This window comes from Scyliorhinus torazame, chromosome 16 (assembly GCF_047496885.1).
Source record: "Scyliorhinus torazame isolate Kashiwa2021f chromosome 16, sScyTor2.1, whole genome shotgun sequence".
NCBI classification, from domain to species: domain Eukaryota; kingdom Metazoa; phylum Chordata; class Chondrichthyes; order Carcharhiniformes; family Scyliorhinidae; genus Scyliorhinus; species Scyliorhinus torazame.
The window spans coordinates 180,015,372-180,032,562 of NC_092722.1; the positions used below are offsets into that span (position 1 = coordinate 180,015,372).

The window sequence follows — 17,191 nt, forward strand, 5'->3', positions numbered from 1 at the left end:
CATACAATGTTTTAGCCTCAACTGCTTTCATGTGGTAGTGAATTGCACAGGTTCACCGCTCTCTGAGTGCAAAATTAGCACTTTTATTGGCCTGCGGTAAAAAATTGATTTTCTTTTCAGAATGTTATCAAGGAATGACTATTTATTTTAAAACATTTTTTTTTTAACGCATCTCCTTGTCACCAGAGGGTTCATTGTTTCTACATATTGTATAGTGGCTGAGTGGGCACTGAAGTGCCGTAGCTTGGCATGGGGACCATGAGAGGCAATGGGGCGGGCCGCAGGTCATGAGGTGGCATGGGGTTGGAGGCGCGAACCCTGGAGGGTCTTTCTGTTTTTATTATAACTGGGGTGAGGTGCCGGTTTTTGAACCGTGTGCAGTGTAGGTACACCCACGATGCTGTTTGAAATGAAATGAAATGAATGAAAATCGCTTATTGTCACGAGTAGGCTTCAATGAAGTTACTGTGAAAAGCCCCTAGTCGCCACATTCCGGCTCCTGTTCGGGGAGGCTGTTTGGAAGGTTTTTGACCGAGCCACAGTGAAGGAACGTGGATATAATTCCAAGTCAGGGTGGTGAGTAGCTCGGGAGATTAAAACTGTTCTGAGATATTAATTTTGCTTTGATTAAAACCGCAGATAGGAATTTCACACATTTATTATTAATATCTCAGCTTAATGTCAGCAGAAATGTTTTGACTTCAGATTGGCAGTAAATCGGTGGAATGGTAAAGGTCAGGTAGGCCCTGTTGTTGTTGTACGTACCAAATGAATAACTGTTGAAATAAAGCAGTTTCACCACTGAGGATCTTTTCGCTTTTTCTGACTGTCAGTCAATACACACTCAGTCTGGAATCAATCATTTACAAGGATACATTGGTTTAGCTCACTGGGCTAAATCGCTGGCTTTAAAAAACAGGCCAAGGCAGGCCAGCAGCATGGTTCAATTCCTGTACCAGCCTCCCCGAACAGGTGCCGGAATGTGGCGACTAGGGGCTTTTCACAGTAACTTCATTGAAGCCTACTTGTGACAATAAGCGATTTTCATTTCATTTTCATTAGTTGAGGGAGGCCACCTGGCCCAACTCGTTCAGCCACAGAGCCTCTGCTGCCCCATCAACTGGATGACTCCAGAGGTTTTGCTTCCAATCCCCACTCCAGAGGAAACCTGGTCATTTGGTAACTGGTCACCTCTTTACACAGGGGGTTGGGTAATGGTGTGCCGTGGCGTGGTGGTGGGAGAAGATTTAGAGGGAAGACCTGCTCCAAGAAGCATGGAATGGCACGGTAGCACAGTGGTTAGCACTGTTGCTTCACAGCACCAGGGTCCCAGGTTCGATTCCCGGCTTGGGTCACTGTCTGTGCGTTCTCCCCGTGCCTGCGTGGGTTTCCTCCGGGTGCCCCGGTTTCCTCCCACAGTCCAAAGATGTGCAGGTCAGGTGGATTGGCCATGCTGAATTGCCCCTTAATGTCCAAAATGGTTAGGTGGGGTTACTGTGTTTTGGGGATAGGGTGGATGTGTGGGCTTAAATGGGGTGCTCTTTCCCAGGGCTGGTGCAGACACGACGGGCCGAATGGCTTCCTTTTCCCATGCAAATTTTATGTAAAACACAAAGAGTGGAATTCTCCAGCTCTTCCAGCCAGCAGGGTCGCCCAGTCCCGACGGGGTCAACTTCAAGCGGGATCTTCCGGACTCGGTAGCAGGAAGGGCTGGAGAATCCCACCCAATATGTTTGCTCCTCGTCCATGTGCAGGTTATTTTGCGTTTCGGTGCAGGGTTGCAGCAGTGGCTCGGTGCACAGTCGCTGCACCCTGTAACCTGGCTTCGCAACCAGCCCTGGCCGAGGGGATGAGGATCTGCTTTCCTCTGTGATTGCTGAGTGTTTGAACAAGAGTGTGAGAGTAGGCCCATTATTTTTTGGGGGAAGCTAATTAAATAAACATCTTTTCAAAAAGGCTTCCAGGAAAGCAGAATGAATAACTTTCCTGAGGCATCTGCTCAACCTTCTAACAGCCCAATTACCGATGGAGAAACGCCAGCATAGGAGGTGGGAAATAGCTCATTAGGAGGGTGTACAGATGAAAGTGAATCCTGGCAGCTAAAGCCACAGGTCTTCGAGATGAGATTCTGTGCCGGTCTGCTAAACCTGCCTCCAAAGCAGATTTGAAGATCCGCATTTATGATGCAGCCACTGGGATATGGGAACCAGCTTTATTCATCTAAATGCCAGGATCAAGCAGCTGGGTGTCTGTCTGTCGGAACCCAAACGAAACTGGCGCCAGGGTCAGCACAGCTTAATTAACCAACTGGAGACCTGCTGATGCTGCCATCAGGACTGAGACTTACAGACTGTCTGTTTCAAAACCCTTTATCCTCCCTTGCACTGAGAATCATAGAGTCATAGAATTTACAATGCAGGAAGCCATTTGGCCCATCGAGTCTGTACCGGCCCTGGGAAATATCACCCTGCCCAAGCCCACACCTCCACCCTATCGCCGTAACCCAGTAACCCCACCTCTTTTGGACATTAAGGGGCAATTTATCATGGCCAATCCACCTAACCTACACATCTTTGGCCTGTGGGAGGAAACCGGAGCACCCGGAGGAAACCCACGCACACACGGGGAGAACGTGCAGACTCCGCACAGACAGTGACCTAAGCCTGGAATCGAACCTGGGACCCTGGAGCTGTGAAGCAACTGTGCCAACCACTGTGCTACCGTGCTGCCCATAAAGGCAGCGGAACAGAAGAAGTCTGTGGAGACGGGGGAACATTTTCGCTGGAGTTATTCTCTGAGAATTCAGGCACTGCGCCGTTGAGTGCCTTCAAAAAGGTGTCAAGCATTTAATAGCACTCGGGTGGACACGGCTGAACCTCCACCCAGGCAACAGCAGTGAGGAACTCCTCCTCATCTGCCACGCCAACTATGAATGCTCTGCGGACTCTCCGCGCCCTGCTGCGCAAGCCCTCCATTAACAAAAATATCACGTGGGTGGATTTGACTGGAATGAAATTGTCTCCAATCGGGTATTCAGAGCTCACGGCAAGCACAGAGACAGGGGCTAAATAATAAATGTTGAAGGAAATGTGCTCTACATCAACAGCGTGTTTCCGGGACAGGGAGATAAATCGGTGTTGAAGCATGGCTTCCTTTGAATGCATAAGAGCCAAAGAAATAGGAGCTGGAATCGCCCATTCAGTCCCTCAAGCCTCCACCAATGTTCAATCAAATTATAGAAATTACAAATTGCAGAATCCTACTGACTGTCCTGCCTTGAGACAATTCGCACCTCGATTACCTGTGATTACCGCCCACTCCACTCACACTGTTCCTGTAAAGACTCACATTCCGACTATTCTTCACATTCCAATCTGTAATTATCGTGCAATTGTGTCTCTGCCTGTATATGCTGTGTTTGTGAACCTGCCTCCACTTCACCTGACGAAGGATCAGCGCCCCGAAAGCTTGTGATTTCAAATAAACCTGTTGGACTTGAGCCTGGTGTTGTGAGACTTCTTACTGTGCCCACCCCAGTCCAGCACCAGCATCTCTACAATGGCCCGCAGATGGTCTCCCTCAACCCCGCCTTCGCGCACTTGTTCTCTTATCCCACAATTCCCTTCAAACTCAAAAATTTGTTCATCTTGATGGACTTGACGATGGAGCTACAGCCTTCTGGAGGAAAGAATTCTTAAGATTCGCAGTCCTTTGAGTGAAGAAATTTCTCCTCCTCTCGGTCCTAAACAACCAATCTCTAATTGGGATGGTAGGTCAATATTTCGCAAGAACCCATTTATATAAATCCTGCCTTCATTTCCAACAGATCACGTTTTTGCCAGCAAGGGGAAAGGGGTGGGGCATGACTCACACAGGTGGGTAAATCAAACTCAGCTGAGCAATTCTAACATAGTGCAGAGTTCAAATGGACATCATTTTGGCTGTTCCAAGGGTCTTGACCTGCATTATGGGAGTTATAAATTGATGCAGGAGATGTCAACCCTTTTGAGGGTCAGATCATTTCAGTTTAAGTGTCATGATATGAATTATTTTACATCTCCTATTCGTTAAACATGAAAAAGTAGGCTAAAGTTGTCAGTGAGAGTTGAAAAAAACTTCTGCTGGACTGCTTTACATAGATATTAGCAACATAGAAAATAATAGGAGGAGGCCAATCAGCCCTTTGAGCCTGCACCGCCCTTAATTATGGTCATGCTGATCATCCGACTCAATAGCTTGATCCTGCCTCTCCTATATCTTTGGCCCTCTTTGCTCCAAGTGCTACATATAACCGCTTCTTGAAAACATACAGGCGAGGATTCTCAGTTTGGGAGGGACGGGATTATCCCACAATTGGTGGGATGGCCCGACGGCGGCGGCAAGAATGACGCGAACCACTCCGGCGTCGGGCCAACCGGAAGTTGTGGAATCGTCCGCACTTCCGGGGCAAGGCTGGCGCTGGAGAGAGGTTGGCACCACGCCAACCAGTGCCGAAGGGCGGCCGTGGTCCCGCGCATGCGCAGGGGGCTGTCTTCCCCACGCCAGCCATGGCGGAGCCCTACAGACGCCAGCGTAGAAGGAAGGAGTGCCCCCACAGCACAGGCCCGCCCGCAGATCGGTGGGCCCCGATCGCGGGCCAGGCCACCGTGGGGGGTCCCCCCCCTGGGGCCGGATCCCCCCGCGCCCCCCCAAGGACCGCACCAGCCGACCTATCAGCCAGGCTCCGCCGTGTGGGACCATGTCCAATTCACGCCGGTGGGACTGGCCAGTAACCAACGGCCGCTCGGTCCATCGGGGCCCGGAGAATTGCCAGGGGGCGCCGCTGCCCATGGCCCCCGACCAGCGCGGCATGATCCCCACCCCCGCCCGAAAACCGGAGCTGGAGAATACGGCAGTCGGCATCGGAGCGGGATTCATGCCGTCCCCCCCCCCCCCCCCCCCCCCCCCCCGAGGATTCTCCGACCCGCGGGGGGTTGGAGAATCCCGCCCTATGTTCTCCTGCCGGAGTAGAATTGCACGAGTTTTACGATCAGTGTTCCACGCCATGCACAAGTTTGCAGAATATCAGGGGATTCCCAGGGGATCCCGCTATCGGGCTGCCATCTTGAGCAGGCAACCCGATAGTGGAGTCCTGCAGCCCACACCCCTACCGCACCACAATTCGTCATCCCCCCCCCCTCCCCCAACACCGAGCCCCACGGCACCACAAATCGGCCCCGAGAGGAAAGTGAAATCACATGCTTGAGTGATTGGATTGCACTCAGTGCAACTTTCATCCCTTTGAGGGGTTTAACCACTTGGGCCACTGAAACATGAAGGGATATGAATGGATCAAAGGGGCAGATGATTTTAACTCAACCTGAGGGACCGCGCTCTCGCTTCCAGACAGGGTTCTCTTTTCTGAGGTGGGGGGGGGGGGGGGGGGAATATTTTTCGGAAGGGGGTCTATGTGTAGGGAGGGGTGTCTGCGTGTGGGGGGGGGAGGGGGTTCCTTTAGTCAGGGGTCCCTGCGATGGATTCCCCTATTACAGGGTCCATGGGGGGAGTTTCCGGATTACAGGGGTCTCTGGGAGGATCCCCCTATTACAGGGGTCCCTGGGGGGACTCCTCCTATTGCAGGGGTGCTCAAGCAATCTGGAGGTTGGGGCTGTTGTGCAGTGCAGCGGGGAGGGAGGGAGTTGGGGCTGATGCGTGGCGTGTACCATTGTGGCCCTGATGTGTTGGAACTTCCGATGGGCCAAGGGTAAATTCTACCACGTCAGGGCCTCAATGGTAGGGACTGGGGACCGGAGAATCACGGTGGGGAGGGGTGGGGAGGCGGAGCTTAGGGCACAGGGCCGCTAAGTAGAGTAAATTTACATAGAATTTACAGTGCAGAAGGAGACCATTCGGCCCTTCGAGTCTGCACCGGCCCTTGGAAAGAGCACCCTATTTAAGTCCACACCTCCACTCTATCCCTGTAGCCCCATAACTCAGTAACCCCACTCAACCTTTTTTCGACACTAAGGGGCAATTTAGCATGGCCCATCCACCTAACCTGCACATCTTTGGACTGTGGGTGGAAACCGGAGCACCCGGAGGAAACCCACGCACACACGGGGAGAACGTGCAGACTCCGCACAGACAGTGACCCAAGCCGGGCATCGAACCTGGGACCCTGGAGCTGTGAAGCAACCGTACCAACAACTGTGCTACCATGCCATTCCATAATAGGCCTCGTCTGTCGAATTTCTCCACATAGGATAATCCCATCACCCCAGGAACCAGTCGAGTGAACCTTGGGTGCACTCCCTCGAGGGAAAGCGTATCCTTTCTTAGATAAGGAGGCCAAAACTGCACATCGTAATCCAGGTGTGGCCTCACCAATGCCCTACATAATTGTAGTAAGCATGGACCTGAGGGGTTGCCTGACCCATATAGTTTATTAAAGTAAGTCGCTCCTCTGATTCCGAGCCACAGGACTGTTCTCAATCTGAATGGGCAGCAACAGAATTAAATCTTTTGGCACTCGAGATGGAGTTTCAGAGCAGAAGATATGTTCGGAGGCTGGGCTCAGTGATGTGCAGCTCTTTTAACAAGCAGTGGGCCTGTCAGCGGGTGAAGCTGTTCTCATGCATGAGACAGAAATGTGTATTGGATTCAGGTTCAGATCTGAGCAGGCCGAAGCCTGCCACAACAGGCCTGCCTCTGACTGCTGTCAGTGTTGATTGGCTGCACTGACCTGCTGCCTTCTGTGCTTCATCTCAATATTAAAAAGAAATGCTGTTATTTTATCCAACTGTGTCCAGGCTGAGAGCTGCCCTGGGTGTCAGGTTGGCGCCAGCATTACCCTGTACGCTGTGTGCCACCATATGTCACGATCCAAGAAGGGTGCCAATTAGGCCAGGATGTGCGTTGTCAATTGGAAATTAATTAGTTAAGGCTCTCGGCAAAAGGTGTCACGCGTAGCTTAATGTGTCTGTTCAGTTAAGACCCATTAAGCAAAGTTGGACAGCGGAATATAACAAGATCATGGTCGGGTGGGGGGGGGGAGGGGGGAGAGAATTGGATGGTGAGGAAAGTGACTGTTTCCAAGGGTTCTAACTTGTGTTGAGTTCCAGACAGCCAAGGTTTTCCCGTAATACAAAGACACTTTATTGCGTGCAATTTACAAGCTGCTGCGAGCGATGCAAGAACAACTTTTATTTGTAGAGCGCCTTGTAAGAAAACATTCCAAGGCTCTTTGTAGGAGCAATATTAACCGTGACGCCAAGCCACATGAGGTGATATTTGGTCCGGTGACGGAAAGCTGGGTCAAAGGGGTAGGTTTGAAGGGTAGTCTTAAAGGAGGAAGACAATGTAAAGTGGCGGAGGAGTGCAAAGAGGGAATTGCAGATATTCAAGCCCAGACAATTGAAGACATGGCCACCAATGGTGGAACAATGAAAATCGAGGCTGGCATTAGGTGGGCATAGGTATCTCAGAGGGTTGTGGGGCGGAAGGGGATTAAACCGATAGGGAATGGGCTGACGCCACGTCCGAAGGAGCAGGTTCTCTTTCACACTCCGAGCTTACTGAGAGTCAAGACATATCATAATTAGAACCTGTTGGGTGGGAGAGGAGGGGGAGGAGGATGGGGAGGAAGAGTGGGAGGGGGAGAAAGGGAAGATGCTGTCAGGATTCCTCACCTGATTGTGGAACTCCCATGCATGGAAATCATTTTCATTGCACCTTCTGCTGAAGATGGACCTGTAGTCCACTTTAACAAGCTGCCACTCGGAGCGATGGCTGACATGACCAAACACACTGTTAAAAACACAACACAGAAGAGAGTTCAGTAAGAATCCATGGCAATAATATTTGACTTTCTATTGTATCTGATCAGCTTGTGACCTCTCACAATGTTTCACGTGCAAGCATCTTTTCAAGTGAGATGTCCATTAGATATACCAAGCTTCCCTCAATTTCTTTGCTCAGCAAGATCCCAGAAAAGTAACGAGATGAATTGAAAAAAAAACAATTGTTTCATATTTTTTGAGGAGTAGGGCACCAGGAGAGCTCCCAGCTCTTCCTTAAATAGAATTTGGATCTTTAACATCCATCTGAACTAGAAGAAGCACCTCGGTTTAAAGTCTTCCTGAAAGATGATAGGGTCCATTTTGACGTGTCTGCTTTTATCGCGGAGCGGTGTGTGTGTGGGTGGGGGAGGGGGTGAAGTTATGACCACTGGCACAATGGAAGCATTTGAGAACACCCAGGATCAATTCGATGATCAATCTTGATTGAATCTGTTGGTGATCTGCTTGTGTTTTCAGAGCAGCTCACTGTTTGGTGTGGGTCAGGTGTAAAGGGGGAGGCAGGAAATTCATCAACTCCACCCCCAGGACCACACGGTCCAGCCTGGCTAACAAGCATGGCAGCAGAGTAGCTTCAGTCATACATCTGTAGCGTACAGTAAATTGCATTCTGCCTTTTGTCCACTTCAGGCTACCATACCCTTATACCAGCAGAGGGAGTCGAGAAGGGGATCAAAGGAATCCATGGTTTAACAGCCCATGCAATTCTGATTCTGACTGCGTCTTACTGAATCTTACAGCTGCTTCCTAAGTACTTCACAACAACAAAGTCCAGTAATAAAGGAACACCGACCCTGCGCTAAAACGCACATTTACTGTGCTTATTATTCCCCTATTTTCTCAGAAAGAAAAAAAGCCCTCTGGAATTTCAGTAAAACTTGAAAAGGCTGCTCTGTGCTGAGGCCACTGAGGAGAAGCTTAACTCCCAGCTCAGTGAAGCAAGGCGCAACACAACTCAGAAAACAAAAGATTATCTCTGACCCTGACAATAACTGCTCGAAGCGAATGATATCTTATGTGAGATTTGCAATTGGATAAAGTTTGACCTCTTTGAACATTTTCATTCATAGAAACTGAATTCCATCATTGAAAATTCAACAGGAGACAGGTGGCCACAGGGTGTCCCTGACTTCACGGCCGGGATTCTCTGACCGGCGCCAGGTCGGAGAAACCACCGGGGGTCGCGAGACTCGCGCCCCGCCACCCCGCCGCCAGCTTCGCCATTTTGCAGCTCCGTTTATCGGGGGTGGCGGGATCACCACCACGCCGGTCGCGGGCCGTTGACAGCGCCCCCCCCCACCCCCCCGGCGATTCTCCAGGCCCTGGTGGGCCGAGTGGCCGACGAGTTTGGCCGAGTCCCGCCGGCGTGGATTACTCACCTCCCACATGGCGGGACTTGGAATGTGAGCGTGCGGGGGCTGCCCTGGAGGGGGCCGGGGGGGATCCGAACCCCGGGGGGGGCCTCGCACGGTGGCCTGGCCAGCGATCGGGACCTACCGATCGGCGGGCGGGCAGGTTCCGTGGGGGCCTACTTTACTCCGCACCGGGCCCCTGCATATTGCCTAGGGGCCGGAGCGGAGAAGGGAACCCACTCACATGCGCTGAATCATGCCGACCGTTCCGCGCATGCGCGGGCCGTTCCGCGCCGGCTGGAGCTGCGGGGACCACTCCAGCGCCAACCTAGCCCCCTAGAGAGGTGAGAATTCCTCACTTTCGGGGCCATTGACGCCGGAGTGGTTGGTGCCGGTTTGCACACCGGCGTGGGGACATAACCCCATTATTACTGAATCCCGCCCAACATTTTCAACTTGCATCCATTTTAGGAGCTGAAATCCAGGAAAACCTCCCAAGACACCTCGCAGGAGAGGTATCAATTTGACACCGCTGTATAGGAGTTCTTCGCACAGGGAACAAAAGTGTCACAACCTGCACCTGCAAGGGACTTACGGGGTGGGAATGATTGTCCTCCCTGTGTCCCTTGCGAAATACGGGCTCAGGAGGCGGCGGAAGATCAATAAACACTGTAGGTAAGGTTGGCCAGCTCGGGATTGTCCGGCTCAGATCCGGTTGAGTATCACCGGGAGCTGTGCACCTTAAGCCTTGTGATTCATTTGTTACACCTCGGTGCGGTCTCCCCGTGTCTTCATACAGAAAAAGATTGGTCAAAACGTTACATTTTAAGGAGGGGAGAGAGAGAGAGAGAAAGCGATTTAGGGTGGGGAGTTTCAGAATCTAGGAGCTAGGCAGCCTATGCTCAGGACACAACTTCAATTGGGAAGTTGAGGTCCACAAACACAGGATGATGGCTGTTCAGAACTCAGCACGCTTTAGGACACTGGCAACACAGTATTGGGTCAGTTAGCAAACACAATGCCTGGTCGGGCCACTGAGTCGTTGCACTAAGAGGGTCACTAGCTTGACCCACATGTGCTCACAGCTGTACTCATTCACAGCAATGGCAGAAGTAGTACTATTAGGGATAGGAACATCAGCTAAAGTTCCTGCTTAACATCATCACCGAAGAGGTTTAGCTGAATTCTTCTGTGTTTGAACGGCACTCACTGTGAAGGCCCACAAAGGGGACAGGAAGGAAGGCCGCAAGTTATTGGAGGGCACCTATTGGACGTGCAAACGTATCTTGGTACCTTTTGGAGAAGGCTCGAGGGAGAAGCATTTTAAACATTACACCATGGCTCAGTGGGCAGTATTCTTGCCGGGGAGTCGGATGGTTGTGAGCTTTAATCCCTCTCCAGGACTTGAACATAAAATAAAGCAAGGTTGACACCAAGGGGATGCTGCACTGTTGGAGGCGCTATCCCTTAGATTCGATGAGAAGCTGAGGCCCTAGCTACCCTCTGAGGTGTTCACAAAAATCCTCTGATAATATTTCAAAGAAGTTACCTCCAGCCTCCGGGACAATAGCTTTCCCTCAATCAATAAGACAAAAACAGATCATGGTCACAATTGATTGTGGCCGTATTTTGTCTGTCACGTTTCTGACATTTCATTGCAAAAAGTGATTTGTGGCCATGAGAGGCACCAAATAACGGGCGGGATTCTCCGCAATCGGCGCGATGTCCGCCCACCGGCGCCAAAAACGGCGCAAATCAGTCCGGCATCGCGCCGCCCCGAAGGTGCGGAATTCTCCGCATCTTCGGGGGCCGAGCCCTCACCTTGAGGGACTAGGCCCGCGCCGGAGTGATTTCCGCCCCGCCGGCTGGCGGGAAAGGCCTTTGCCGCCCCGCCAGCTGGCGCGCAAATGTCTTTGCCGTGCGACGCATGCGCGGGAGTGACAGCGACCGCTCACGGCATCCCAGCGCATGCGCAGTGGAGGGGGTCTCTTTCGCCTCCGCCATAGTGAAGACCATGGCGAAGGCGGAAGGAAAAGAGTGCCCCCACAGCACAGGCCCGCCCGCGGATCGGTGGGCCCCGATCGCGGGCCAGGCCACCGTGGGGGCACCCCCCAGGGCCAGATCACCCCGCACCACCCCCCCCCAGGACCCCGGAGCCCACCCGCGCCGCCTTGTCCCGCCATTCGAAAGGTGGTTCAATCCACGCCGGCTGGCGTGGGTTGACAGCGGCGGGACTTCGGCCCATCGCGGACCGGAGAATCACCGGGGGTGGGCCCGCCGACCGGCACGATTTTCGCCGACCGGCGCGGCGCAATTCCCGCCCCCGCCGAATCTCCGGTGGCGGAGAATTCGGGACACGGCGGGGGCGGGACTCACACCGGCCCCCGATGATTCTCCGACCCGGTGGGGGGTCGGAGAATCGCGCCCAACTCTGCAGTTTATTGCCATGAGGTGACTAACAGGCTGTGGCTTCCTGGACCGCTCAAAGAAAGTAAAATTTAAAGAACTTGTGTTGCGACGCAAGCAACGAGGTGAGTGTTAAATCACAATAGTGATTTATTTCACGAAGAAGAACTTGACATACTGAACAGTGCAACTACTACACAAGTCCAGTCCCCTCGACTGCCAAGTTCACTCTGAACAAATCCCAACAGCCAGGTCCATGTCCAAACACCTGATAGGCTAACGTTAGTGCGTCCTATCCCCAGAGGCTCCAGGTCTGTCATATGGCCCACGACAGGCCGCCCCCTCAAAGGGGCCAGGCGACCACAGAACTGGTGGACTATCTGACAAATCCTCCAGCGGAATGTCTTCTGGAGTAAAGGGTTAACTCTAATTAAAGCATATGAGCATGTGCAGAAGAAGCTACGTCACAGTGATGGCATTCATGGAGTGTGGATGCGGAGTAGCACCACGGGGGGTGGGGGGGGGGGGGGGGGGTCGAAGCTCCTACTACATGCTGGCCCTATTCAACCTTTGTAAATTGTTAACATGCAAATAAATGTTTCTCAACAAAGACCTCCACCTCCAGCAATATCTTTTATAGAAGAAGAGGTTAACAGATCCTGGGGTTAAAAACCCCTGATTATAGAGAGTGCAGTCAGGGCAGCGGAGACAGTGATGGTTTCGTAACTTGATTTAAGATTTGTTGAGCAGTTCTGACGCAGTTCATCGCACATGAACGATGTACCCCGGTCGCTGTTGATGTAAACGGGGATACCAAACAGGGTGAAGATGCTGTGCAGTGCCTTTATCACGGTGGCTGAGGTCATGTCGGGATAGGGGATGGCAAATGGGAAGCGGGAGGACTCGTCGATGACGGTGAGGAAGCAGGCATTGCGATTGGTGGACGGGAGGGGGCCCTTGAAGTCCACATTTAGTCGCTCAAAGGGCCCCGAGGCCTTCACGAGATGAGCCTTGTCTGGCCGGTAGAAGTGCGGTTTGCACTCCGTGCAGATCTGGCAAGCCCTGGTCATAGCCTTGACCTCCTTGGTTGAGTAAGGTAGGTTGCGGAACTTGATAAAGTGGACGAGCCGGGTAAGCCCCGGGTGACAGAGGTCATTGTGGATGGCTTGCAGGTCCTCCTGCGCGTGGCACAGGCCTGTAACGTGGCCGAGTCTGGGGAAGTCCGAGGGGGGCTCGCAGGGTCCGCGAGCTATGTGCCTAAATTATGTCGGGCCACTTCCAGCGAGGTGGCGAGCGTTAGCATGTCCTGGAGGTTTTTTGCCCTGTTTTCGAGTAGTCGCTGCCGGATGTAGGTCGAGCGGATGCCGGACACAAAAGCGTCTCTGATGTGCAGGTTCATATGGATTTCGCCCGTCACATCCTGATGGTCACAGTCCCTGGCGAGCGCGGTGAGGTTTTCTACAAATTCTTCTAGCATTTCCCCCGAGCGCTGCCGGAAGGTAGAGAGCAGATGCTGGGCATGTACCTTGTTGATGGGTTTGACAAACCGCTTGCGTAGTATCGCGACCGCCTCTTCATAGGTAGGCGCCTTTTCAAACGTGGCGGAGATTCTGTGGCTCATCCGGGCGTGGAGTAGGCGCAGCTTGCGTGTCCCCAGGATGGGGGTCTCTGAGGAGTCCAGGTAGGCCTTGAAGCATCGGAGCCAGTATTAAAAAATTTCCTTTGCCTCCGGTGTCCGTGCTTCCAGATTGAGCTTCTCTGGTTTTAGGCCTGCGTCCATCCTGATGTAGTTTAGCTTATTAAATTGTTGTACCCTCAATAACGACGCTAGAGAGTAAAATGGTAAAGAAGGCTTTAATAAGCAAAGAACTAGCCTGGTGCTGAGACGGGTGCTTACTAGGTGCCGCGGAGCCAGAGGCGGAGTCCCTCAGGGTTCCAAGCCCGGTCTTAAAGGGGACATCACCTTACATGGTGATAAGGGTACAGTAATACAATAACCGTACTTCTGGTTGCGGCTATGCTGAGCTAAGTCGTACGTTCGGCAGCTCCCTCCAGAAACGGACTTTTGGGCTCTTTTTAGGGGCCCCAGCGGCATTTATTCGACTGTTCCCAGTGTGGGAAGGTGACAGTACGATTTCCCCGGCACTGTATGGATTGGACCAGGAGTGGAGCGGTGAAAAAAGTAATTCTGGTGCAGCGAAAATTGCGAGGGAGGAAAGCCAAGATGGCGGCGGGTGGAGACCAGGCAGCGTGGGAACAGTGGTCACAAGAGCAGCAGGAGTTTCTCATGCGCTGCTTCACGGAATTGAAAGCAGAGCTGCTGGAGCTGATGAAGGCTTCGATCGACAAGCTGGTCGAGACCCAGAAGGAGGTGCGGCAGAAGGCCTCGGAGAATGAGGACGAGATATTGGGTCTGGGGGTGAAGGTGGAGGCGCACGAGGCGCTGCATAAGAAATGGCAGGAGAAGTTCGAGGACATGGCGAATCGGTCGAGGAGGAAGAATCTGCGGAGTCTGGGTCTCCCAGAGGGAGTGGAGGGGTCGGATGCTGGAGCATATGTGGTCACGATGCTGAACACATTGATGGGCGTGGGTGCCTTCCCGAGGCCCCTAGAGTTGGATGGGGCCCACCGAGTCCTGGCGAGGAGGCCCAAGTCTAACGAGCCACCGCGGGCGGTATTGGTGCAGTTCCACCGCTTGGTGGACAGGGAGTGTGTCCTAAGATGGGCAAAAAAGGAGCGGAGCAGCAGGTGGGAGAATCCAGAGGTCCGTATATACCAGGACTGGAGCGCGGAGGTGGCCAGGAAGAGGGCCGGGTACAATCGGGCTAAGGCGGTTCTGCATCGGAAGGGGGTGAAATTCGGGATGCTGCAGCCGGCGCGACTGTGGGTCACGTTTAAGGACTGGCATCATCACTTTGAGACGCCGGAGGAGGCGTGGACCTTTATTCAGGCCGAAAAGTTGGACACGGACTGAGAGTTGGTTGTGAGGGGAGGTCGCGGGGGGGCTACTGTGGTTACTGTGCTTTGGGGGATGTTCTGTTCTGTTATGTAATGTTTCCTTGGGTGCTGGGTGGGGTACGGTGAAATGTTTCGAAGTGGGGTTTTGTGAGAGTGTGGGTGTCGGTGGTTGGGAGGACGGGGCCCCGTTGGGGGGAGGGGAAATGGGAGGCCCGAGGTGGGGGAGCTGGAATTAGGCCGCAAAAAAGAGCTGCGCCAGAGAGGGCGGGGCCAGTTTGATGGAATGCGCGGGCTTGTCCCCGCGCTAGGGAAGGAAAGGGGCAGGGCTGGGGGGGAAGGGCAGTGTTGGAGAGGAGCGCCCGCTGATGGACAGGAGTGGGGGGGAAGACTACCACACTGGGGGGTCGATGGAGTGGCGGGAGCGGCTGGGGTCAACAGGAGTCAGCTGACTTACGGGAGTGCTATGTGGGGAGCAACACAGCTAGGGGGGGACCTAGCTGGGGATGGGTGGGAGGGGGGGACTGGTTTGCTGCTGCATTGTCCAAAGGGGAGTTGGAGCTCGGAGAGAGAGTCGGGGCGGGGGTCTGCTACTGGGGGGAATGGAGAATGCGGGAGGCGCAGGAACGTGGCTGGCCAAGAAAAGGGAATGGCTAATCAACAGGGTGGGGGGGGGGGGGGGGGGGGGGGGGGGGGGGGGAAGCCCCCTGATAACTTGGAATGTGAGAGGCCTGAACGGGCCGGTCAAGAGGGCCCGTGTGTTCGCGCACCTGAAGGGACTGAAGGCAGATGTGGTTATGCTCCAGGAGACGCATTTGAGGGTGGCAGATCAGGTTAGGTTGAGAAAGGGGTGGGTAGGGCAGGGGGTGCGGGTGGTATTAGTGAATGTATATGCCCCGAATTGGGACGATGCCGGATTTATGCGGCACATGTTGGGCCGGATTCCGGACCTGGAGGCAGGGAGCTTGATAATGGAGGGGGACTTCAACACGGTACTGAATCCAGCATTGGACCACTCCAGGTCCAGGATGGGTAAGAGGCCAGCGGCGGCCAAGGTGCCGGGGGGTTTATGGACCAGATGGGAGGAGTGGACCCATGGAGGTTTGTCAGGCCGAGGACCAGGGAATTTTCTTTTTTTCCCACGTCCATAAAGCCTACTCCCGGATAGACTTCTTTGTTATGAGCAGGGCACTAATCCCGAGGGTGGAGGACACGGAGTATTCGGCCATAGCCATCTCAGACCATGGCCCGCATTGGGTGGAGCTGGGGCTAGGGGAGGAGAGGGACCAGTGCCCGCTGTGGCACCTGGATGTGGGCTTGCTTGCGGATGAGGAGGTGAGCGGGCGGATCCGGTGGTGGATTGAAAGCTATCTAGAGGCTAACGATAATGGGGAGGTGCAGGTGGGGGTGGTCTGGGAGGTGCTGAAGGAGGTGATTAGGGGAGAACTAATCTCCACTAGTGCCCACAAGGAGAAGAAGGAGAGGAGAGAGAGGGAGAGATTGGTGGGGGAGATTTTAAGGGTGGATAGGAGGTATGCAGAGCTCCCCGAGGAAGGACTACTCAAGGAGCGACAAAGCCTCCAGGCCGAGTTCGACCTGTTGACCACCAAGAAGGCAGAGGTGCAGTGGAGTAAAGCGCAAGGGGCGGTGTATGAGTACGGGGAGAAGGCTAGCAAGATGTTGGCACACCAGCTTCAGAAGCGGGAGGCAGCGAGGGAGATTGGGGGAGTAAGTTAAGGATAAAGGGGGAAACACGGTGCGGAGTGCGATGGGAATAAATGGGGTATTTAGAGACTTTTCTGAGGGGTTGTATAGGTCTGAGCCCCCGACGGAGGAAGGGGGGATGCGTCGATTCTTGGATCGACTGAGGTTCCCGAGGGTGGAGGAGGAGCAGGTGGCTGGGCTTGGGGCACGGGTAGGGCTGGAGGAGCTGACTAAGGGCTGGGGAGTATGCAGGCGGGGAAGGCATTGGGGCCAGATGGGTTCCAGGTGGAATTTTACCAGAAGTACATGGTCCTGCTGGGCCCTCTATTAGTGAGGACTTTCAATGAGGCGAGGGAGGGGGGGGGCCTACCCCCGACGATGTCCAGGGAGCTGATCTCGCTGATCCTGAAGCGGGACAAGGACCCACTGGTCGTATAGGCCAATCTCTCTCCTCAACGTGGATGCAAAGGTGTTGGCTACCAGAATTGAGGACTTTCAGGGATCTATGTACATGGACACCGAGATCTCTCTGCTCATCCACACTGCCAAGAATCTTACCATTCGCCCAGTACTCTGTCTTCCTGTTATTCCTTCCAAAATGCATCACCTCACACTTTTCTGCATTAAACTCCATTTGCCACCTCTCAGCCCAGCGCTGCAGCTTATCTATGTCCCTCTGGAACTTGTAACATCCTTCCGCACTGTCCACGACTCCACCGACTTTAGTGTCATCTGCAAATTTATTCACCCATCCTTCTACGCCGTCCTCCTGGTCATTTATAAAAATGACAAACAGCAGTGGTCCCAAAACAGATCCTTGTGGTACACCACTAGTAACTCGACTCCAGTCTGAACATTTCCCATCAACCACCACCCTTTGTCTTCTTCCAGCTAGCCAATTTCTGATCCAAACTGCTAAATCACCCTGAATCCCATGCC

The 17,191-nt window shown here is 53.4% G+C and overlaps 1 protein-coding gene across 2 annotated transcripts in view; it reads right to left on the reverse strand.

The window, feature by feature from the left end:
* The window catches only part of LOC140393265 (VPS10 domain-containing receptor SorCS1-like), a 1,354,213-nt gene that overhangs the window by 201,095 nt on the left and 1,135,927 nt on the right, over window positions 1–17,191 (reverse strand). For both annotated transcript variants that reach the window (XM_072479549.1, XM_072479548.1), the window contains exon 15: window positions 7,668–7,785. In XM_072479549.1, coding sequence (XP_072335650.1) covers window positions 7,668–7,785 — 118 coding nt within the window. The remainder of the gene's footprint in view (window positions 1–7,667; window positions 7,786–17,191) is intronic.